Genomic DNA, 24669 nt, shown 5'->3' on the forward strand with positions numbered 1-24669 from the left:
CGGTGTAGTCACGTGATTAGGGATAAGCGCTCTGCTTCTCGAATCCGTTTAGTTAAAAAATATGATTAGTAGGACGGGTTACTTCGATTTAACTAAAGTCGCTCCACAATGCCTTCTATACAAACGCTTCATAGTTCGTCAAAGGCGAAAAAGAAACGGAATTTGGCTCACGGAATCTTCTGATTTGGACGCAGTGTCACGTGACCCACACGCGATTTTTGCCGTTTGGTAAAGATGGCGGCGGGTAGTTAGCAAACAAGCGTAGACAAGGAGGAACATCCTCAATACAGCAGAGACAAGTGGGAGCCCTGAACACCGCCAAGTGAGCTTCTTGATTTTATTTCATTTTTTGAAAGTCAAGAGGGCTTTTAAAATGTAGTGATCAGTTCAGGAACGCGAATCGGTTGTTTTGGTGCCCCTAATGGTTTGTTTTCATCTCCTTATTGCTGCTCCTTAATGTTAGCAAGCGCTAAGTTTAGCAGTTTGTAGCATAACGTTAGCCCTCAAGAGGTGACTGAGCACATCATTAGGACGGGTTGAATTTGCTTTATTTGAAGACATTTTTGAGTATAAGCTTGTTCTTGGCTCGTATTAGACTGGATACGTTAATTGTCGTTTCTCAACATGTCTGTTATGCTCTTAAGGCCAACCGCTTAAGCCCCTCACTGTCTTATGACGTGTTTACTAAGTTTGACAACTATCATAAATATAGGATATGTCAACGTAGTTAATAGTTTAGATTGACTTACAGTTTCCAGTAACGTTTATTAACACAAAGTGGATGAAGACGTTTAATAGTTAGCTAGCTAACGTTAGCTGCTCAACCTTTTGGTTGGGTGTAACGTTAACGTTAGAATATTGATCGTCTCCTTGGCATGCGGAGGTAATTGTTAGGTAACATGACAGTTTCTCTTTGCTGTGAAGTGAGATTCTTTAGTTCTAGCTACGCTTAGTTGTATTTAACCTTTCTGTCCACAGAGCAATGGCCAGATACGTAGATAATAACTTCATAGTAAGTCATCCTAGAGACCGGTCACATTGGTGAACCAGGTGGCTAGGACACCTAGCTAATGTCACTGCTTAGGTGGCGAAGTCAGTTGTACTAAGTTGGTATTAGCTGTTATGTGACTTGTTTGTGTCCCCCAAGCAGGAAACAGCCAGTCGCTTAGGTTGTTTGACGCTTGCTTTGTAAGTGATTTACCCAGCTAACTGTTCTTCTGCCCTTTGACATGGCCCGTTGCGCGCACATATATTTTGCATAGCTACAGTGGTTGCATTCAACATCGTTAGGCTATGGTTAGCCCAGCTATCTCTGTAGGTTGCTAGCCAGCTGCGTCAGACCAGGAAGTACTGCAGCTAGCTGCAAACACGTGCTCAGATATGTGGTGTTTCAGTGATGTTTCAGTATGTCAACTAATGCCACACTTGTGTTGATGTTGTGTCCGCAGAGAGACCTGAGTGTCCCAGTGTAAGTTCACATGATACGTTATGATATTCATGAGTGAGTCGTGTTGCCAGCAACATTGTATCTAACTTTACGCTGTACTCATTTAGCAAAATAAAAACATGGTCTGGATCAGAAACAGATAAGTAAACTGGTAACTTTTCAACTTTAAAATTTGACTGATTGATCAGCCTCAGCTTGGTGAACATTTGAACTCGAAACAGACCAGACGAGAAGTAGCATATCGAAGGTAAAATAAGCTTATGCATTCTTTCTAACACAGAACATAAGTTATGTGGCTACGATTAGCGAACAGTTCAATTAGCATCTCGGCTTCTCTAAACCTGTTTATTTCACTGGCTGACTCTGAAACATCACTTAAAGGTTTAAATATACGTTGGTGCTGTCTATTCGACAGTGGTGCTGGTTAGTTCAGAAATATGTGTGGTTTTTGTTCTTTTAGTTTAAGCATGTGCGCTGCATGGTCGAGGAGTGAATCACACCGTATGTGTGTGTGTGTGTGTGTGTGTGTGTGTGTGTCACTCGGCCTTGTGTCTGGGGCCATGTGCTATGCTTCTTTTTGAGAGGCAGGAGGGAAAAGCTTGTGTGTTCTCATGTGCTGGTTCTTGTGTTTTCAGATGATGGATCCTGGACAGGATTTGCTTTTGGCGGCCCTGAGCGAAAGTGGAATCTGCCCAAATGACCTTTTTGACCTCGACCCACAGGACACGGTTCCACCCCCTGTGCCTCAACAGGTATGCAGTGATGATGCAAAAGATGTTGCTGAAGAACATGTGTCGTTTTCTGTGAAGTACTTCCATGTCTAGCCCGTTTATCCCTTAACCATTTTGTCCACGCTAGTTGACTGCTGCCTACAGCACCAACAAGTGATTTTAACAGTTGATGTAGGGATTTGTTTTTCAAGAGGTATTTACTAAATGTACGGTGTCTGTTTTGCATGTACTTGCAGTCGGTATCCGTCAGTGCACTGGATGGAGTTAGTCTGGCAGCTGAGGCCGCTGGAATCGTGCGGCTGGAGCCTGGTCAATCTCCCACGCCTGTGCCCACCACCACCCCAACAATCACCATCAGAGTAAGAGATGCACTGCCACTTGTTAAGAAAAATTATTTTTTTTCAGCAATTTTATGGGAGGGGGAGCTGGCTAAATTTTGTCAACGGAACCATATAACCTTGGTTAAAGGAGAAATCTGCTGATTTTTGACATGGATGTCTGTTTCTCGTGGTCACAAGTACTGTTGGTGCCAAAAAAAAACGAAAACAATTGGTTTTCGTACCGTACAGTTCCGTACCAACAGTACTCTGTGACCTCGAGAAACGGAGATCTATGTGAAAAATTGACGGATTTCTCCTTTAAAGGCCTTTGACACAATAGTGGATTTCAAACTGTTTAGTTCTGGAAGAGACTCCTGTTCATGCACTCTTGTTTAAGATGCTCATGCACACAGTTTTGTTAGACATGCGATATTTAAGTGACGAGTGCATAGCATTTCAAACTTGCTGATGACTGCAACGTCCCTAAACCTCCACAGCAGAAGCCACAGCCGTCGACCACAACGTTCGTCTTAAACCAACTCAACCAGCTGCCCTCACTTGGCACCATCGTGGTCACCAAGCCCGCCTCGGGCTCCACCGGCCGGCAGACCATCACGGTGACGAAGGTGGTACATGCGCGTGGGATGAGCCCGGCAGCCGTGGTAGCCTCTTCGTCGCCCGTGTGCTCGGTTGTGCCCCCTGGCCGGGAACAGGTGAAGCTGAAGGACCTGCTGAAGCCGGGGGCCCTGAAGACCAGCAGCCTGGGGGAACTAATGAAGCTCAAGCCACCGGCCGACATTGCCCCGCCTGTTGCCACGGCCACAGCCGCCAGTGAGTGAGGTTTTTGCCCTGTGTGTGTGCACTGTATTTGGTTTTGTGTTTGAGTGAATTTGAGTCTTTTTGTGTGTCTGTGTTTGTTTCCTCTTTCAACTGCTGGGTTGTGAATTGGTGTGTGTGTGTCTGCTTTCAACTGCTGGGTTATGAATTGGTGTGTGTGTGTGCTTCCCCTTACAACTGCTGATAACCTTTGTAGGGGCTCTGATAAGCAGCAGAATTGAATTGTTTCTTCCTTTGAATTGGGAATTATTTATAAAATGCTTGTTTGAGTGTCTAGAATGCAGTCTGTTTTAATGGCTCTATCGGGCCTCCTCCATGTTATTGTGAACTTCTCTCAACAAAGTGGAATGATTTTCCCTCTTGCAGAAATAATTGTGGTCTCTTCCAAGATGATGAGTAGAGCAGGTATTAGTAGTTTCTTCTCCTAACGCATTGAACGGGTTCTGGTGGAGTGTTCTATTCTGTTGTCTGGTGGCTGGGTTTTAAGTGTGCACTTGTCGGTTTTTTTAATTTTTTGGTGACTGGTTTACTGGTGCTCTCATTAAGCTCTTCTTCCCACAGCGGAGTTGAACAATGGCGTGAAGAAAGAGGTGACCAGCAAAGACGTGGCCAGAATCTGGGTGAACGAAGACCTGAAGATGCGGAGTTTTTCCCCCACTAATGTAAGCTGCTCTCTGCCTGTGGTAACCAACTATGGTGCTGTTCATCTCAATACACAAGTACCACTGAAAAGTTCATGAGTTTACCATAGTAAAGCTCGCTGTAGAGTGCAGAACAACAACCTCGGTAATTTTTTTTTAAATAGGTTTGTCACATCTGTAGCCATCATTCTTCTGAGTGTTGTTTCATCTATGTTGTGCTTTTCATCTGTGTGTCTCTAGATACCACACATTAAAGATGAAGAGGAACCAGAGGAAGAGGAAGAAGAGGAAATGGGCCATGCAGAGACGTATGCGGAGTACATGCCAATGAAACGTGAGCACAAGCGCACTCAACACATGCATTTTTGAAGGGTATTTTTAGTCACGAGTGGGCTTTTCAGTTGACATTCAGCCCCTTAGATGGGTGCTCCACGGGCCTGTCAGAGTCTGTTTCGGAAGAAAGAGGCAGCTTCTGCCAGAGAAGCTGTGAGGAAATAAAGAAGTCTAATATCACAGTGGCTTCTGGAGCTAGGAAAGTTTTATCATAGGGTGGAATCACAATCAAAAGGGGCTGTGGGGGGCGGGGGTGTTGTGGCTCAAGCAGGCAGCAGCATCCATGCGGTCGAAGGGTCGATATTCGGGTCGAAGTGCCTGTGGGGAACCAGGTTCCTACCCTCAGTCTTTTCTCGGATCCTAGCCCATCTCTTTTCGCTCTCTGTCACACTCAGCTGTCCTGTCAACCTAAAGACAAAGCAGCCGTGGCCTACTGGTTAGGACTTCGGACTTCGAACCCCGACCAGTAGGAACGGCTGAAGTGCCCTTGAGCAAGGTACCTAACCCCTCACTGCTCCCCGAGCGCCACTGTAGCAGGCAGCTCACTGCGTCGGGATTAGTGTGTGATTCACCTCACTGTGTGTTCACTGTGTGCTGAGCGTGTTTCATTAATTCATGGATTGGGATAAATGCAGAGACCAAATTTCCCTCACGGGATCAAAAGAGTGTATATACTTATCTATACAAACATGTTCAAAAAGAGAAGATTGTTAGTGGATGATGGAATGTAATCTGTTTTTTTCCTCCTGCAGTGAAGACTGGCTTGCGGCACCCTGACCCGGTGGTGGAGACCAGCTCACTGTCCAGCGTTAACCCGCCAGACGTGTGGTACCGCATGGCTGTCCCAGAGGAGATCATCGACCGCGGCTGGCTTTCTGCCCTGCAGCTAGAGGCCATCACTTACGCCAGCCAGGTAGGACAAGAATGTCAGACCACCCAGGTGCTCTTACCTGGAAAAGTCCACAGTCAGTTTGCTGTCGGTCCACATGCAGACAGTTAAACGTGTCGCATGTAAATGCTCACCCTGCATGTATTACAGCAGTAGTGACTAGGCTGGAACAACTGAACTGATCATTTGTCATCAGCTGGTAGAGCTTAAAATCTAAATATTCCTGTATATTTGAGATCAGTTTGATTTTGCTAAGGAGGATGTCTTGCCTTGTAGCAGATCCAACTGTCTAACCTAATGTAAAATTGATTGGAGTGTATAGAACTGAATTGTGATGTGCGTGTTTTGGCCTCTGCCGTCAACAGCAACACGAGACATTCCTTCCCAACCAAGACCGAGCGGCCTATCTGATTGGGGACGGGGCTGGAGTGGGCAAAGGCCGAACCATCGCTGGAGTCATTTACGAGAACTACCTACTGGGGAGGAAACGTTCCCTCTGGTAAGAGCTCTGTGTTGCTGTTTTCTTCCCTACTGCCTTACTGACCTCTCCGGAAATTGTTTTATTTACAGAGCTATTCTATGCCTTCTTGGTTTATGTTGCGATCCTCAGGTTCAGCGTCTCCAACGACCTGAAGTATGATGCAGAGAGGGATCTGCGGGATATTGGCGCCAAGAACATTCAAGTCCACTCACTGAACAAGGTGAAAAGAGTAGCCATGAGCATTACAGTAGTCGTAAGGGAGCAGCGTCCACATCTATAAACTATAATAAATGCAATCAGTGGAAAAGGTTGACCCTTGGGGCTTTATTCTTTGATTGACATGAAGGTCAGAATGTGGCATTACTAAAGGGTTTCCATTTTGTTTGTTTGTTTGTTTGTTTGTTTTTTGGAGCGTGAACTCGTTGTTTCTGAATCTTGCCTGTTCTGAGGACCTGAGTCCAACTAGGGTTGAAAATGCTTTCCTTTCTCTAAGTCTTAACACTTCACCAGTTGCTGCTTATGACTCATGTTCCAACCCACTCCTGACAATGCAGTCTCTCACTCCCACACATGCCTACACAACTTACTTATTTATTTGTATTTTGTCTGCTTTCTTTTTCCAGTTTAAATACGGGAAGATCTCCTCGAAACACAACGGCAGTGTTAAGAAAGGAGTGATCTTTGCCACCTACTCTTCCCTCATTGGAGAGAGCCAGTCGGGGGGGAAGTACAAGACTCGATTTAAGCAGCTACTGCACTGGTGTGGTGATGACTTTGACGGAGTTGTATCCTTTTAATCAGTAAACACACTTGGCTGTAGGAAAGTAACACCTTTGCAGTAAACAAAGGAAGTGCCTAATCTTTCTCTGTGCGTAACCCTCCTCCATAAAAATTATTACTTCCAGGATATTCCTTGAGGAGTCAATGTTTAGATATGTTTGTTTAGCTGTTTCGTAACATGCCCTTCTGCTGCACTTAATCAGTGTTGTCTAGCTTTGCCAGAAGCACGCATTGCTGCAAAGATGTTTGAAAGCTGTCAAATCTAAAGGTTACCATGACCTTCCAGTTATGTAGTAAATTAGGAGTTATATTGGTTCACATAAGATCTGTCATGAATTAATAAATATTTTTAAGTTTGACATTCTGTTTAGAATTCATTCTGAGTCTTAGGAACATGTCATCAGTATCATGTATGCATTTGTGGGTTCTTCCCTTGACTGTTCCTGTCAGATTGTATTCGATGAGTGTCACAAAGCCAAAAATGTTTGCCCGATTGGGTCTTCAAAACCCACAAAGACCGGTTTGGCTGTGCTGGAGCTACAGAACAAATTGCCCAAAGCCCGGGTGGTGTATGCCAGCGCCACAGGTAAAGTGACATACAGAAATGCCACATCAGAATGTTGGAGACACACACACACACACACACACATATATATGCAAATAGTTCCCGGTCCCATTAGCTGTTCAATGTTGTAATCTGCATTACAGGTGCATCGGAGCCACGGAACATGGCCTACATGAACCGCCTTGGTATCTGGGGTGAAGGAACGCCCTTCAGGGAATTCACCAACTTTATTCAGGCAGTGGAGAGACGGTATGTGGCTCTCGGTCAGCAGTAACAGCTTTAGGTCTTGAGCACTTCGGTTGGGTGTGTAGGGAACAATAGCAGGAATCTGACCAAATTAGAACCCACCTTTCAGGAAAAACAAAGATCTGCCTGCTTTACATTTACATTTATTCATTAATCAGCTCTGGCCATTAAATAGCCTTACGGTACCGATCCACTTGCACGACACTTCATTTTGTCGTGTCGCATAGATGTCGCGCTGCCTCCCCACGTTCAGTCGTGTGTGGGCGTTTTGTTTAAAATGTCAGTTACCAGCTCATACTCAGTTCGTTTTAACGTATCTTAAGTGTTTTTCCACAAATACCACAATTTTAGGCATGTACTTAACAGTATACAACACATTAATAGCCTAAACAAACTATGCAAGCCATTTGGAAATCTTGTTTTATTTAAACTACTCAATGCAATCTCAAATCCTTACCAGAAACACCAACAGTCAATAAATTAAGCCAAATCCTAGTTTCGTTTGTTTTATGGACTACTAGGTGGTCGTGAAAGAGATCGTTAAAACATTATTTGTCTTGTAAGCGGAACCAAAGTTTCACAGGCACCGTTGTGGTAGAACAAAGGACCTACAACCTCGTCCTTTCATTGGAGAGTCGCCTCGCGTTCAACGGATTCATTTGCATAAAGATGGGCTTCGGATCGGTACTGTTAGTTGCAGAAATGGCCTTAAATTAAACAAACAAACAAACATTCATTCATCAGACGCTTTTCCAAATCTACTCAATTAAGCTTTGCTTTATATGCCTCTGTGTATGAGGGAAGTGCTTGTTGTTGTTTACCATAGTTTATATGTGTATCTCATTTGAATTTATTGGTTTTTGATCTATTCAATCCTCAGGGGTGTGGGAGCCATGGAGATTGTTGCCATGGACATGAAGTTGAGAGGGATGTACATTGCACGGCAGCTGAGCTTTCAGGGTGTGACATTTAAAATTGAAGAAGTCCCTTTATCTAACGACTACATCAAGATGTACAACAAGGCAGTGCGGCTGGTATGTACAGATGTTGAATGCCCTTTTGTAAATCCTCATAATGTGTTAGGAGGTCCCTCATCGACAAGCAGCGTGTTAGGTCAAGTGCGGTGGCTGATTTGAGGGTGGGGCTATGTCTTCATAAAATTGCTGGCTTTGCCGTACATGGCAAAAGTTAACCGGTGGTTTAAAAAAATCCCGCTTCGGAACCCGGTTACAGCCTCCTAAAATGCCAGGATTGTGTAGATGCAAGGCCTAACCGATAAAATAAATCCCCCAGTTTAAAAAAAAAAAAAAAACAGCGTTGTGTAGACAGGCCCTTGATGAGGTTTCTAAAGAGGTGGCTGTGTGCATATCCCCCTCCTTCATGAGTTGACCACTGCTACAGAGAACAGAGTTCATGTGATTGTCATATCCTGTGTGCACACCTTTTTATCAGTGAGGTCACTGTCACTCTTAGTGATAAAAGTGCCTGTCTGTCTGTCAGTCCCCGCCACACACGAGGTTATGTTTGTTTTGTAGGTAGTCGAATTGGGTATATCATGGTTTCTTCCTATGATGGTCTGTGTGTCGTGATGGTGGTTGTGTTTAGATTCATTGCTGTTATTAAGGTTGTCCATTTTTCTGCTGTAATTTACATTTATGTAGCTGACACTTTTATTCAAAGTGATTTACAACAATTGAGGTACAATAAAGATGCAATAAAGTTACAGTGCCACTAGGATATTGTTAGATAGAGTAATCCTTACTTAAGCATTTATTCCCCCCCTGCGTGTCTCAGTGGGTAAGCGCCCGAGAGAAGTTCCAGGCGGCAGCCAACCTGATGGACGCAGAGCAGCGCATGAAGAAATCCATGTGGGGCCAGTTCTGGTCTGCGCACCAGCGCTTCTTCAAGTACCTGTGCATCGCCTCCAAGGTGCGCCGAGTCGTGCAGCTCGCCAGAGAGGAGGTCAAGAATGGAAAGGTGAGTGTTCTGTTGAATGTGGGTGAATGCACATGCCAATGAACATGTGCGACTGTGTTATGGTGGTTTAAACAGAAGTTGGACCATGTAGTACAGCGGTTAAGCCCTCAAATCAAGGGGAATTGTGCACTTTTTGAAAGAAACATGAAACTTCTACCATAGTTAGGTTATACCATAAGGTTTATTTTCAGATTGGGAGGGAAGTCAAATTTGACCTCTGAGGCCCGGGAGAGGTCAAATCCAAGATGGCCGCCAACAATATTCAAAAGTGCCTCACGTTGGAACCAAATACAGTAGAAAAACACTTAAGGTGTCATTTCCCACTAACCTTTGGGTGCCCATTCTGTATCTGATAACTTTGAAACCACCAGAGTTCAAGAAAATGCATTTATGTAAAGGTCAAGGTAAACAAAACATCAAAATATTCATTTTTTATGTACCCTATGTACCCCAATTCATTTCTTTGTTGTCCCTGTATTAAGTTATTATTAGTGCGCAAAGAGATCCTTAATTCATCTTTCTCTTTTGACGGGTCATTCAAAGAAAACTGCCAGCAGAGGGCTGTGCCACCATCTCTCTTGGCCTTTATCAACATGGTACTTGATGGTACAAACATTGAGCATCAGTCCACCACAAAACCTGCCCTAACAATCTCCCAATTGATAGTCTTAACAGTAAGAAGTAATTAATTAAGTAGTAATTAAAGACACAGCCTTATATTAACATGCTAGCTACAAATGTGTTCAATCCCGGTTGACCGGCTATTTAAAGGGACACCAGGCAAGCCTGCTGCTTTTTCTCTACGAAACTCCCCCTCGCTCGGTCTGAAGCTCTTTTCCTTTTCTTTGCGTCTTCCGTCAAGGGTTTTCGCTGCTTCTTCACCGGCTCTGCCATTATACACACGTTTTCAACAATCTCTAGCGTTTCGTTAGCCTGCCTGCTTCGGTCGGCGGGTAGGGTGCACTGAACTTGCAAGCGGGATATTCTTCCGACAGGCAATAGGGGTGGGCGAGAGAGTCTTCACTCACCCTGTAACGAGTCATTTAACCATATACCGATTTAGGAAGATGACTAATTAACACGAAAACGTTGCCTGGTGTCCCTTTAACTAGGCTACTCTGTTAACATTACCTATTTCAGCCATAGCAAATTTCACATTACCAAGCTGACATATCTACAATATACTCTGTTCAATTATTAAACTAGCTTCAGCTCACATAAATGTTCCAGACTATCTTCTAGTTTAGCTAGGATAATTATTTTGATCAATGTCCATGATTTTTAACTCAAAAGCGAACTACCAAGGAAAACTCCTTCCTGGCTATGGTTAAATTAATTTGCAACAAATAATATTATGTAATTATGTAATAATATTGTTTGTTCATAGTCAATCTGTTTACATGTTAGAATATGTCGGTTGAAGTGCTCTCTACATTGTGCGTACTGTGGCCTGTAACAACAACTCTTTAAAACAGGCTTTTTTTTAACCAGCGGTGGTATGGCAGGTGGTCTGTGAAAATGGTCTAGGGGGGGTCACCTGTGGATAATTCTGTGCTGTGAAGAAATGAAATTAGCCACACATCTCATGAAATAACAACTAATAACTGAATAATACAGGGACAACAAAGAAATGAATTGGGGTACATAGGGTACATAAAAAATGAATATTTTGATGTTTTGTTTACCTTGACCATTACATAAATGCATTTTCTTGAACTCTGGTGGTTTCAAAGTTATCAGATACAGAATGGGCACCCAAAAGTTAGTGGGAAATGACACCTTAAGTGTTTTTCTACTGTGTTTGGTTCCAATGTGAGGCACTTTTGAATATTATTGGCGGCCATCTTGGATTTGACCTCTCCCGGGCCTCAGAGGTCAAATTTGACTTCTCCCAATCTGAAAATAAACCTCATGGTATAACCTAACTATGGTAGAAGTTTCATGTTTCTTTCAAAAAGTGCACAATTTTCATGGTTACCCACTGTACTAATGCTGTGCATCTTATTTAAAACTTTACAATACTGATTTAATTTTAGAATTAAAGACAAGTGACAACATTGTTCATATTCTTAACGTATTTAGAAATGTTTATTCTTTTTATTTGTGACCATCCAATAAACTGTATAGTTTATGTAAATACTTAACCTCCTTCATATTTTGTTGAGCATTGGGAAGAAGGTGGGTCACAAATCCTGAGGTGATTTTTTTTTTTTTCTTTTTTTTTTTACACCTGAGGCAATTCTGAAGAATCTCTATGCAACATTGGCCAACCTATAAGCTAAGCTTACCTAAGACAGGAAGGTGTGTGTGTGTGTGTGTGTGTGTGTGTGTGTGTCTGTCTCTGTGTGTGTGTGTGTCTGTCTCTGTGTGTGTGTGTGTCTGTCTGTCTCTGTCTGTCTGTGTCTGTCTCTGTCTGTGTGTGTGTCCACTAGTTAATCTTTCTGCCCCTGCTGCTCCACAGTGTGTTGTGATCGGTCTCCAGTCGACAGGAGAGGCCAGAACACTGGAGGCCCTGGAGGAGGGAGGTGGAGAGCTCAACGACTTTGTGTCCACTGCTAAGTGAGTGCCCTCACTGCCTCTCCTCTGCTACTCCTCAAACTTCAACTGAACTGAACTCCTGACTTGACTTTAAGACGGAGCTCTTGGATATACTGTGATTGCATGTACAAACAGAACACCACCATATTGCGAAACCTGTGAGGAATTGCAATAATGAGCTCAACACCTTAATCTCAGTCAGAATCCTTCAGGTAATAGATGTAAAGTTTTTAAATCAAGGACCGCACTCAAAAATACTTTAAACAGTTTTTTTTTAATCTCATCACTTCGGGCCAGACGCCCTTCAGCCTACAGTGGCACAGTCCTTGAATTACCTAGAGAAAAATCGGGGTGTGGTACAACATTCCATTACAAAAAAGAAGCATAAGACAAATTTTATAGCTTCATAAAACAATATCCAGCTTTAGCTGCTGGAAAAAGAGATGAATACATGTAACGTGTATGAATTAACTGCTGGTTAGGTATGAATAAATTGATTAAGGAAATCAAAAGGAGTCATTATAACCAGTCATTATAACCACAATAGGTCCATAATGGAGAGCTGTAATGGGGCCGCTGTATTAGGTATGTTTATTCATTCTCTGTGACTGTTTCCTGGCAGGGGTGTGTTCCAGTCTCTGGTGGAGAAGCACTTTCCTGCCCCTGACAGACAGAAGCTCTTTAGCTTGCTGGGTATCGATCTACCCTCCAAGAAACCCACCGCAGCAAACAACAACGCCCAGGACCAGAAGAGCACCAAGAGAAAAGGTGTGTGTCACGGTCTTGTTACTGTTGCTTGTACTTGGTTCTCAGAACCCTGCAAAGCAAAGTTTTGTAGGTTTAGGAGGTTTTAGACAAAGGTTATTGGTTGTCCTGAAGGTTTTCAAGGTCACCTGAGCACACATGGCTTTGGCTTGTCAGTGAGGATTGGTGGAAGTAAGGGTGATTTTAGTTGGTGTCTGCTTTGAGTTGATTCAGTGATTGCTCGATGATTCAGTAAAGCACATTACTAACATGCTAATATAGGAACCAATATGCGGTCTGCTGATGGACTGTACCCTGAAAATGTATTGCTTGTAGATAATGTGGAAGTTGGTTTTATTTGTGGTTGTACACTGTGTGCATGCTGATAGTTTGGTTTATTAGCTGTTTAGTTTATTAGGTGTGTGCAGTGGCTAACAGGAGATTTTTCCTGTCCTCCTTTACAGGTCAGGAGATCAAGAAGGAGACAAAGAGGAAACGGCGGTCAGGAGGGCTGTCTGGAAGCAGCTCTGAAGAGAGCCAATCGGACGAGTCGGACCAGGACGCCGAGAGTGACGACAGCTTTAAGTCGGTCAGCTCCGGCGAGGAGGAAGACGACTTCAACCCTTTCAGGGACGAGTCCAGCGAGGATGACGAGGGTGGTGAGTAATTAACAGCGAAAGAGTCAAAGAGGAACAGTCTCAACGGGACTAAGGACTAAGAATTTTTTTTTTCCCCACTCACACTCCATTCGTCTCCCCAGATCCCTGGCTCATTCGGAAAGACTCCAAGAAAGGCAAAGAGAAGAAGGGGAAGAAGAAGAAGAAGAAGAGCATCGACCCGGACTCCATTCAGAGTGCCTTGCTGGCGTCTGGTCTGGGCTCCACCAGGCCCGCCTTCACCACGCCCGTAGCCAAAGTGCCTGCCGCCGTCACCCCAGCAGGTGGGTTGACGTAGCCCTCGACATCAGGATCACAACACTTCTCATCGCATTTGTTAAAGAACCGTATAGCCGCTTAGTCGTCATGTATGTATTAGTGTGCTAGTCCGGTACTGCAAAAGGAAGTTTGGCCTATTTCACCCTGTTTGTGTTTTAGGTCCAAAGTTTTTCTTTGAAAGCGTATCCTCAGGTTCCTCAGGGTTTTGTAGGTAAGGTGGCAGAAGCAGAAAATATTCAGAAATATTTCGGATTTCAGGCAAGTGAGTTTAACCAAGAGCAAGTAATAAGCAGAGCATGGCTCTCAATTCATACCGTGATACGCATATCACACAACGTAAACCACACATGCCTTCACATTAATTTTTAATCCTTGCTTGCTCCCTCCGTCCGATGTCAGCGCATCTCTTATTATAGGCTACGACGGGATCCGTGAATTTTGTTCATGTAATTTACAGAACTAGGCCTACATGTGTACAACCTACAATGTGCATATGCGTTTCAAGACACAACACTTAAAACGAGTGAACAATAATTAAAATGTAGCCTACGCGTCAGTGTTTTACTTATCAACGAATAACCAAATGACTGAACTCATGGACGAGAAGCAGAGCCAGAGTGGCTGCAGTCATTAGATAGTAAGTGGCATCGCAGATGTGCAACTGGACGTTTATGTTTGAGATCTCATTCGTGGTCATGGTCCTGATAACTAACTGGCTATTCGTCTCCTTGACCAGCTAAGACGGAGAGTGATGGCTGCATGACCAGCCAGGACGCAGTGGAGGACGCCCAGCAGATGAAGCGCCACCTACTGGAGGAGCTGGAGAAGCTCTCGGAGCAGCTGCCCCCCAACACGCTGGACGAGCTCATCGACGAGCTCGGGGGCCCTGAGAATGTGGCTGAGGTCAGTAGTGGGATACACACACACACACACCACGGTATATTATTGAACTGAGCGATACGCCCCTCACGGTTTAATACGCAGACATGAACCGCGATAAGTCGGTACATCTGTCATTCATAATTTGCAAATGTTTATCATTGTGCTGCAAACTACACAAATGTTAGACATTCACAAAACACCCCCAGAGAACCAGTGCATGGGCCCTCTCACCCCTGCAACCTATCAGTGCTTCCCTGCTAATGTAGCAAAGCACCGACAGGTTGATGTGCTCTATATGCAAATGAGTTTATATTAAAATACCAAAACCTTACCCTTATCGTGGCCCTCAAACCGTGATGCATACCGAACCGTGGGCACACTGTACCGTTGCATCCCTAACACGCACGCACGCTAAAACACTTAAAGCGGCTGTTGGCAAGAATTTTTTTTTTTTTTTTTATCATATTCACTGAAACCGACACTATGCTCCAACAGAACAACATAAATCAGCCGGTTTTAGAAAAAACCCGCACTTCTACCTCCACCTAGAGCCTGTTATTTGTTTTGCAAAAATCCACAGCTCTCGGTTCTTCTGGTCCAATCAGAGCAGGGCTGTGTGAGATCTGACTGCCAATCACAGTCTGGTGCAGTCTGGTGCGCAGTGACGAACACAATTTACACATGTTAACATTCAAAATTTTGGCTAAGTCCCCTCAATCTGTCAGACTTGCCAACTGCAGCTTTAACACCAAACACACTCTCAGCAATTTGGTTTGATGTTTTTGTATACAGTGACTGAAGCAGTAGTTAATACCATTCATAGCACCTTTTAAATCTCTCTGTCCAGGCAGAGTTGTGGAGTTTGCATTCAGTACTGTTTGTAAATGTCTTTGTGCATTGGCGCTCTGTAGATGACGGGACGTAAAGGCCGGGTTGTCAGTAACGATGACGGCAGCATATCCTACGAGTCACGCTCGGAGCTGGATGTTCCCGTGGAGATCCTGAACCTGACAGAGAAACAACGCTTCATGGATGGAGAGAAGGTAGGAAACTGACCTTTTGAAACCTGTCTGCTGTTGTCACTATCATATGCACACGGCTCAATCTGGTTTATCTTACTATTTTTGGTAGAATAGTAAGGGGTTGAATAAAAAAAAAAAAAAGACACTGTCAAAAGGGCTGTCAAAATAACTGATTTAATTTTGATTAATTAATGTGAGAAAAAAATAACTGATTTAAAAAAAATAGCGCAGATTAATCGATTCCGTATGACCTTTGACCCCGAGCCGTAGTCAGTAACCATTAGACTGTAAAATGAAGGAGAGAGAAGAAAATGTGCTGCCTAGATCATTGATTGGAACATTTACTTTTAAAAAATGGCCTGATGGTGTTAATAAAAATAAAGTGTTGAATAAAATAAAGTCCAAGGAATTTGCATTGCACCGGAGTTCGCCAACTCTAAAGTCGCACATCAATGCAAAGAAATAGTGCTGACATTGAGGGGAGAGTTAATTTATTTTCATTGTGTCCCCTAGGTTATATCTGTGGCCTGAAATGCCTTGTATGTGGAAAAAAAACTTCTTCCTGAAGCACTTTTGAATTTATTTCCTCAACATATTAGGTCATATTATTAGATTATTATCGCCATTATTTGAACAGTGAAAATAATAATAAAAGTTTTTGAACTTTAATGTCACTAATGTTGATTATTCAATGATTCATTTGAATGTAAATATTTAAAATACTTTCACAGCAAAAATTATATATGCGATTAATTTAGATTAATTAATCACAGAGTACGTAATTAATTCGATTACATTTTTTTAATCGATTGACAGCCCTAAAAAAAACATAGAAGAAAGATAGGTGTGATGCCCATCTAGACCCATATCTTGAATCAAAACAATGTCATGTACATATCATTGATATATAGTGTTAATTTCGTCAGACGAGACGAGAGGAAATATGTTAGTCAACAACCTTTTTTTTCATGACTAAGAGGAGACGATGACGAGACAGCAGTAATGTCCTGAAACACTGACTAAGACTATCTTAAGATGCATTATTGTTGACGAAAAAAGACGAGACTAAAATGTTTTCCATGAAATAAAAACTATGATAAAAACTCTCTTCATTTTCGTCTACAAATTGAGAAGACAGAATATCTAGCTGTTATGTTTTCAAAATATTCCGAATGAGTTCATACGCAACAGCTTTCCTGTAGGCTAGTCTACGTGCTGTTGCTGCAACCCTGTGGCTGCAACACGAAACAACATGGAACAAGAACACTGGAGATTTCTGCCAGAGTTAGCAAGCTAACTACCTAAGCTGTATGCCACAATGCTACATACCCAGAAGTTGAAGCTTCTCTCATACAAATTAACATCCCCCAGAATGTCCATACGAAAATGTTCATCATGTAATGTCAACTATTTAACTAGTTAGACTGATGATGCAAAGTTTGCTAGCAAGTAAGCTAATATGGAAAGTTCGCTAGCAAGTTAGCTATGGCTAAGATGGAGAGTCTGTTTGGGGAATGTGTTGTGTTTGGGCGCATATCGCCATCTAGCGAGGCGGAGTAAAACATTAATACTTTGGTCTACGACAGTGTTTCTCAAACTTTTTCAGTTTCAGGACCACTTAACTAACCCTAGCTAAAAAAAAAAAGATTATACCTTCTTCAACAGTAGCCTATAATTAGTCTACACTATAGGCCTACTCACTGAACCACTTTGCTTATTGTGTGGATTCATACTGTATGATTTAAACTGGCATATCTTACATAGACAGTGTTGCAGAACTGTTTTTACATACAAGTTGGTTCAATATTGCAAACAACTCATCTATATTATATTTTACCACGTCTGCTCGCGGACCACTTGGGATAGCTTGCGGACCACCAGTGATTCCCGGACCACACTTTGAGAAACACTGGTCTACGAATATGACAGTGGTCCATTCAAATCTTTTACGTCTATGGTCAAATCCCAGCCGAGCTATAACTGTAGCTCGACTTACCTGTGCATGTAAACATACTGACTGACAAAATCAGAATGAGTAATTATAACAGACGAGTAGCCTTGTGGACACACAATATTGTTGGAAAATTGAGATGTGTGAAACACTATTTGACTCAAATGGTAATCAGAAATAATTTGTTATAAAAAAAAGACTAAAATGTGTTGACTAAAACTGACTAAGACTAAGATACCTTTAGTTTTCTTTTGACTAAAACTAGACTAAAATGACGAGACTTTTAGTCGACTAAAACTTGACTAACAAAAATTATATTTGAATGACTAAATATGACAAAGACTAAAAAGGACATTTCGTCACAAGACTAAGACTAGGACTAAATTAAAAATAGGTGACAAAATTAACACTATTGATATAATATGACCATATTCATCTGACGTTTTTGCCCCAGTCCCTACTGATGGTGTGGAACTAGTGAATGAAAACCCTGCTTGTGTTTGCAGAACATTGCCATAATCTCGGAGGCGGCCAGCTCGGGTATCTCTCTGCAGGCGGACCGCAGGGTGAAGAACCAGCGGAGGAGAGTGCACATGACCCTGGAGCTGCCCTGGAGTGCAGACAGAGCCATCCAGCAGTTCGGTAAGCTGTGGTCTGGGCTCTGTTTCCTTTTCACTACACCAGGCGCCTAACTGAATCATTCCGTTCGCGGCACGTAAAATCCATTTTAGAAGACTGGTCTATTTTGTAAGCTAATTGTTGCAGCAGACGCAACGCGAACGGAAGGCTTCAGTTACGCGCCTGGTGTAGCTTCCCTGTTAGACTTTTGCAAAAACTGCTGACCTCTGTTTTAGTTTTGAAGTCATATCCGTCTGAGTTGTATAGTGTAAGATTAGGGTTTTTTTTTTTTTCCAAATGTGCGCCGATATCACGTGTGGTGTAGCCAGGTCCATTGGTTACAGTGGAAGCTATTTGTTACAGCATACACTCTGTGAACAGAAACTTTACGTACGTTTAGTACTTTACGTACGTGGTGTAGCCTGCCTGTTAGACTTTGTTACGGAATCCAACCAACAATTTTAGGCAAATTGGATAACACAACATAAAAGACTGAACGGTTTTGCGGGGAAACCATTTGATTTTAATGTTGTCCTTTTTGTTTCACCAAAGTTCACAAACGTGATTTATTACAAATAGCAAAAAAAAAAAAAAAAAAAAAAACCTGTTAACAAACATAAAAGCCAAGGTGGTTACAAAAGGACCGAAAAGGATGCACAAAAGCCTCACACTTACATGCTGGGATGTTATCAGCTCTCCTGAGTCCCGTGCCTGACGCACAGCTTGCAGAGCAGGCAAATTAAGAAGCGAGTCAACTAAATAGGTAAAGTAACCACCGAGGTAAAACAAAACGGAAATATTAACAAAGTTAAAGTTAAGTAGTTGCTAAGTAATAAGTAAATAACAACAAAAGAAGGTGCCGGTGTGCCAGCGTCTGTCTACACCGAGGTGCGAGAATGAAATCGGGCTTTATACGAGTGGGCTGGCACCAGTAATGAAGGAGTCAGTCAGCTACCAGTAAGCACACCAAGTTCCACCTACAGGAAGCGACAGGAGACAGTACAGGGAAGGAGCAGGGCAAAAGCATTAGTGCAATCATAAAACAAAGGCAGCACTAAACCCAGCACCATGTAACAAAAACTGCTAACCTCCATGTTGGTTTTAAAGTAATCTCTCATTCTGCATTGTCTGAGGTGTGGTTCAGGGCTTAAAGTTCTCAGGCCCTGTGCCAGAATTCAGGCGTGACACACATACTGTATGTATATCTAATGGCTCAGAACATTTCTGATCATTCCCGGCAGTCCATTTCAGCTAAGTAACAGGTTTGTGCGTTTGTCTCACTCTCTCTCTCTCTTTGCTCTGCTTCTTCTCTAAGGCCGGACACACAGATCCAATCAGGTCACAGCGCCGGAGTACGTGTTCCTCATCTCTGAGCTGGCAGGAGAACAGAGATTCGCCTCAATTGTTGCCAAAAGACTTGAAAGCTTGGTGAGCCTTTATTGCAATTGGTCTGCTCACTGCTAATGAGTAGAGTTGTGTAGGATCATAGTGTTAAAATTCTCCAGGTTGTACAATAAATCATTCATAAACATTTCAAATTTTGCCTGCTATTGCCTCACATGCTTTCGCCAAGTTTTTGTTTTGCATTGTACCAACCTCATTGTGTGTGCATGTGTGTTGAATAGGGTGCTCTGACGCATGGTGACAGAAGAGCAACAGAGACACGAGACTTGAGCCGATTCAACTTTGACAACAAAGTGAGTTTGATGTTTGATTGCTGTGTGGTTTGAGGAAGTCGGCTCCTTGTCTGCCCTCCTTCTGACCTCTCTGTCCTCCACAGTACGGAAGAAATGCGCTGGAAATAGTCATGAAGTCCATTGTCAATCTGGACTCTCCCCTGGTTTCCCCTCCCTCAGAATTTGAAGGGGATTTCTTTAAAGGTACAGAAAACAAAAAGCATGTGACCACACTTTAACTCATGTGCTTAGTTCACCATAACGTGAGTGGTTATGTAACATTCCTCGCATTTCCTTCTGCAGAAATCCGCAATGGCTTAATAGGCGTTGGCCTGATCAATGTTGAGGACCGGTCGGGGATCCTTACGTTGGACAAAGGTTAGATGAGTTTCCATGTAATGAACAAACAAACCTAATAAGTAAACTGCTTCATATCGACACCAGCCATAGAAAAACACAAATCGGTCGACTTCTACTGTCTAGTGTGTCCTTATAGTGAGTTGCCTTTTTGGGATTGTCAACTGATGGTCATCCCGTCGATTTATTTTATTCTAAGGCTTTGGTTATTATTATTTATCTTGAATCAAAACAAATCATTGCATTTACAGTACTGAGTAGATAGTAATTGTTCTTTTATGTTGCATAAAAGTGTCATGTATGCATGTATATATGTGTTGATGGTATGCATGTCTGTCTGGGTCGGCAGATTATAACAACATTGGGAAGTTCCTTAATCGGATCCTTGGTATGGCAGTCCAACAGCAGAATGCCCTCTTCCAATACTTTGCTGAAACACTAACAGCAGTCATCCAGAATGCCAAGAAGAATGGACGTTATGACATGGGAATTCTGGGTACGTTTTTGATTATGAGTCATCTTGTTTGCCTCTGCTCTGAGGAAATTCAGCTGTGTTCAGTGTTGTTCTGGTTCATCTCTACAGATTTGGGCTCAGGGGATGAGAAGGTGAAGAAAGTGGACATGAAGAAATTCTTGACCCCTGGATATTCAACCTCAGGTCATGTGGAGTTGTACACTGTGAGTCAAACAATTAAAATGTCACTCTTGTGATTGCATACTCACCAGAATAGTAATGGATGTGTAGTTAAAAAAAAATATATTGTAATCATAAACGTATCGTAATTGTAAATATAGTTTAAGAATTTGGATCCTTGATAAGAAAGCACAAGTGAACCTAGTGTAAATCTGATCATGGTGTCTTAAGTAAGCAGCACTAGGAAGGAATTTAGAACCTTGAAGGGCCCAAGTGCTCATGTTTAAAGGTCAACCCATTGTTAGTGGTCTTTGATAAAAAAAAAAGTGATCTTTTCATTGGTTTAGAGTTGTTGAAAAGACTTATTTCCGTAATGAAGGAACACATGGCTTTTCTTGCTATGCTAAAGGTTTCTGAAAAACCTCTTGAATGTGGTGTTTCGTTGGAGTTAGGTGGTTGTTGGCTGGCTTCTGATATTCTCTGGTTTTCACAGGTAAGCGTAGAGAGGGGGATGTCATGGGAAGATGCCACCCATATATGGGCAGAACACAATGGCGCTGATGATGGCTTCTATGTGCAGGTAAGAAGGTGTTTTATTCATTAATTTCATGATTTGTGTTTAGAGTAGCACAGTAGGCTGCTGGTGGTCCTGGTCAAAATAAATGGACTGCACAAAAGTATTGCATGCTCATATCTATTCAAGTTAGATTGTCAAAGAATGAGGATCTGATGTCACATATCTGACTTGATACTGTTTGACTCCTGATATTTCCCCCATGGGTTTATAGGTGAGGAACAATAAGAAAACTGCCCTTTTGGTCACAGAGGTCAACACCAAGAAGAGGCTCTTTCTGGTTTACAGACCGAACACAGGGAAACAACTGAAACAAGAGAGTTACGCTGACGTCCGGAAAAAGTGTAAAAAGGTAAACATTGCCCCATATGTAGATAAGACCAACTTCTTGTTAGTCAAGAAGTGTCTGCTTAATGTAATGTAACGAATGCTCAATAAAAGCAAGGCAGAATTGGATTCAAGGAAATTTGCAGTCATTAAATAAAATCACATTTGACAAATTAAATAACATTGCTGGGTAATGTTTCAGAAATCAGAAAAGTTTTGTTGGGCTTTTGTTCTGTGAAGTGACTGAGGTTTTAATGTTTGATTTTGATTTGTCAGGTCCTGTCCGATGATGCCAAGCAGCACTGGATAGATCAGTACAACTCCTCAGCAGAGATCTGTGCTCATGCTTACTGGTATGTTCACTGTATGGTCTTACTGGTATCACGATACTGTCAAGCAAAGTGTAACAGTTTATTCAATGCCTGTCATTATAGGTTATGGTAAAGTCAGGAAAAAGTCATGGAATTTTACATTTGATTTTGAGTGGCAACCCTGATCACTCCTGTTCCCCACAGACCAGTAAAAGGCCCCCTTGCAACAATGTCTTCAGCTTTCAGTAAACACGTTTGTAGTGCCTGAAACACAATACATAAAGTATATGTGGACGGTGTGATGTATCTTGATGTAAGGTTTTCACAAAGGATTGCCAAGGTAATGTCATACATGACATTATTTTAGTGTAGAGAGTACAGTCTATACTGATGAAACAAGAACCAATGGTTATTTGACGCAATATAAGATCTGATAAATAGATGTATATAGTCTTGGGGCAGAGATACCTCAACTTAGGACTGTAATCGATTCTGTGATGTGTAGAATGCACTGTGATGCCTCTTCCGCTTGCGTTTCAGGCGTGGGAACTGCAAGAAGGCATCCGCAGGGCTGCAGTGCGAGATAGGGCTACGCTGTAGGACCTACTACGTCCTGTGCGGCTCGGTGCTCAGTGTCTGGACCAAAGTAGAGGGGGTGTTGGCCTCCGTCAGCGGAACCAACGTCAAAATGCAGATTGTTCGTTTGAGAACGGAAGACGGGCAGAGAATTGTGGGTAAGTTGGCCCGAGCTAACTTCGATATCATGTGTGCAAATTGGTGAACACAAATGACTTGGCCGTAGGTTACTGCACCTTGATTTCACTTATGAGTGAGTACAGGTATGAACTTAATCCTAGCTTTAGATCAGCTGATTTTGTTTATCGGCCTTTTGCAACTTTAATTAATTTGGGGTTGAAGACAAGTGGGGGAAAGTAGATGGATGGAAAAACCGGTCAAACAAGTTTTTAAACCAGTATTATGTAAAACATTTATAACTGCCTTGGGTGGTTACTTTTAAGGCAAATGAATCCATTGAGTTATGTTTTTTTTTTTTTTGCTTATCTCCCAGGTTTGTTGATCCCAGCCAACTGTGTGTCCCCTTTGACCAACCTCCTGTCGTCGTCGGACCAGTCGCAGCAGCTGGCTGTCCAGCAGCAGCAGATGTGGCAGCAGCTGCACCCGCAGAGCCTCAGCCACTCTGCCAACACATAGCCCCCACCTCACCCCGTCCCACTCTCCTTCCTCCTGTAGCCGGCAGGCTCCGGACTTTTACCCTCCTCCTCACCTTTGAACTTTCAACCTCTGGCCCCAGTCGGCTCCTCGTGATGCTGCCGCGGCTGCTGCTCCTGTCGCTGTCACTGCTGCCGGAGTGCTTTGTCTCAGTCAGTCAGACAGACAGACAGACAGACCGACAAACAGACAGACAGACCACAGGGTTCTGCTGACTTCTGGGTTCCAAGTGGAAAGAGCAGGAGTAGGTTCCTAACTTGTTCCTCGCAGGTAGTGTGTATGTGAGAGAGAGAGCGAGAGAGAGAGAGAGAGAGGCCGCAAGGAGAGCTGCCCAGACAGTCGTGGTGGGGCTGTCCACGCCGCCGCGACCACCTCCTCTTCCTTCTCCGCCTGTGTGTAACTTTTGAGCTTTTGAACATGTGACCTCTAGCAGGAAGTGGCACCCCCCCCCCGATGGCCTGCTCCACTGCACCCTTCATGACACTGACAGGTCTACACTCAGGGGAATCACTACACGAACGTAGTCATCTCTCTTTTCGTCGACACGCAAAAGAAGTTTGGCATCGATCCGAGGTGCCCGAAGCACGCATGCATACTCACTCAAAACAACGCCCCCTCTTTCCCCTCTCTCCATGTCTCTTGCGCCTCAGTCTTTTTTTCGTCCCTCAGCATGCTCCTGGTGAAGAGGGTGGATGGAGGTAAAGCGTGGGGTTGGGGGGGTGTGTGCCTCCTCAGCGAAGTAAGTGGAGAACTGCGACTGCATGGCGAGAGCTCCTTTTTTTTTATGTCCAGTTTTCCTAGTTGAGGGCCGAATAGGTTTGATGTGAATGCACTGTGCGGGTGTGAGGCAGCCAGCCAATCAGCCAGCAAGCCAGCAAGCGCGAGTCCCTGTTCAAACTGGAACCTCTTCAAAAGCAGGACTCCGATGTGGCCGGTGGCAGTGCGCCTCCCAATATGGGCGTCATCGCGAGCCAATGTTTTTGTGCGTCAAGGCATCTTTAGTGCGAGCTCCTGTTTCCTTTCTCTTCATTTTTCTTTCCTCCCTTTTCAGAGTGCTGTATAAGTGGACAGGGTAGGCTTCATTTAGGTTGCTTCTTTTTTTTGCTATACCAGTGTGTATAGGTGCATATCTTAAAAGGAAAAAAAAACATGTTTTGCTTAAAATATTAGATGTTGAAACACTTGAAGGACAATGTCATTTCATCCTTGCACGAGTTGCACTACTGACTGATTGATGTACAAAGACTATTAAAATGAACAGTGCAAGACTTCTACCTCTTGCAAAAGACCAATAAAACTCCTTGTGGACAAACACTTGATTGAATCGACTTTCTTGTCTCATTTACACTACTCATTCAATAGTCTTATGGTTAAACTATACTTAGTTCAATGCCATTTAAGACCTTGCAATTAAACTGTAACAGGCTCCCACAATGCCACTAAAGGCGTAATCATAACCAGAGGATCACCACTATATCTAGAGAATGTTATTCTCTCTGTAAGTGGCTTTGGATTAAAGTGTCTGCTTAAATGAGAACATGTAAATATCACTTTTCATTGGTGGGCATGTGTCTGGGGCGGGGCTCATCGATCCAGCTTGCCCAAATAGATTACATAGCCATA

At 43.1% G+C, this 24669-nt stretch overlaps 1 protein-coding gene across 5 annotated transcripts; it reads left to right on the forward strand.

The window, feature by feature from the left end:
- Positions 1-24363, forward strand: sbno1 (strawberry notch homolog 1 (Drosophila)). 5 transcript variants are annotated; one of them, XM_042060427.1, is made up of 33 exons: positions 1-424; positions 2083-2199; positions 2415-2537; positions 2996-3329; positions 3702-3740; positions 3897-3997; positions 4217-4310; positions 5062-5222; positions 5564-5697; positions 5809-5899; positions 6303-6464; positions 6910-7045; positions 7168-7273; positions 8151-8304; positions 9065-9247; positions 11709-11806; positions 12408-12553; positions 12994-13188; positions 13290-13469; positions 14201-14367; positions 15258-15389; positions 17826-17961; positions 19253-19365; positions 19563-19634; positions 19718-19817; positions 19917-19991; positions 20320-20466; positions 20554-20648; positions 21098-21184; positions 21393-21530; positions 21782-21858; positions 22357-22550; positions 22886-24363. In XM_042060427.1, exons 1-33 carry the CDS (start codon positions 422-424, stop codon positions 23026-23028), a joined length of 4233 nt encoding a protein of 1410 aa, XP_041916361.1. In that variant the 5' UTR covers positions 1-421; the 3' UTR covers positions 23029-24363. The 5 variants fall into 5 exon arrangements, with proteins under 5 accessions (XP_041916361.1, XP_041916364.1, XP_041916362.1 ...); XM_042060430.1 differs by having other exon boundaries at positions 2999-3329; XM_042060428.1 differs by having other exon boundaries at positions 1-322.
- Positions 24364-24669: the final 306 nt, after the last annotated feature.

The sequence above is a fragment of the Alosa sapidissima genome, chromosome 13 (assembly GCF_018492685.1).
Source record: "Alosa sapidissima isolate fAloSap1 chromosome 13, fAloSap1.pri, whole genome shotgun sequence".
In the NCBI taxonomy this organism is placed as follows: Eukaryota; Metazoa; Chordata; class Actinopteri; order Clupeiformes; family Clupeidae; genus Alosa; species Alosa sapidissima.

Excerpts from the sequence above, each read along its gene's own strand:
- sbno1 (XM_042060427.1), top strand. Across the intron at positions 4,311-5,061 it reads GGAGTACATGCCAATGAAAC|TGAAGACTGGCTTGCGGCAC; the intron begins GTGAGCACAAGC and ends TTCCTCCTGCAG. Across the intron at positions 15,390-17,825 it reads GCTTCATGGATGGAGAGAAG|AACATTGCCATAATCTCGGA; the intron begins GTAGGAAACTGA and ends TTGTGTTTGCAG.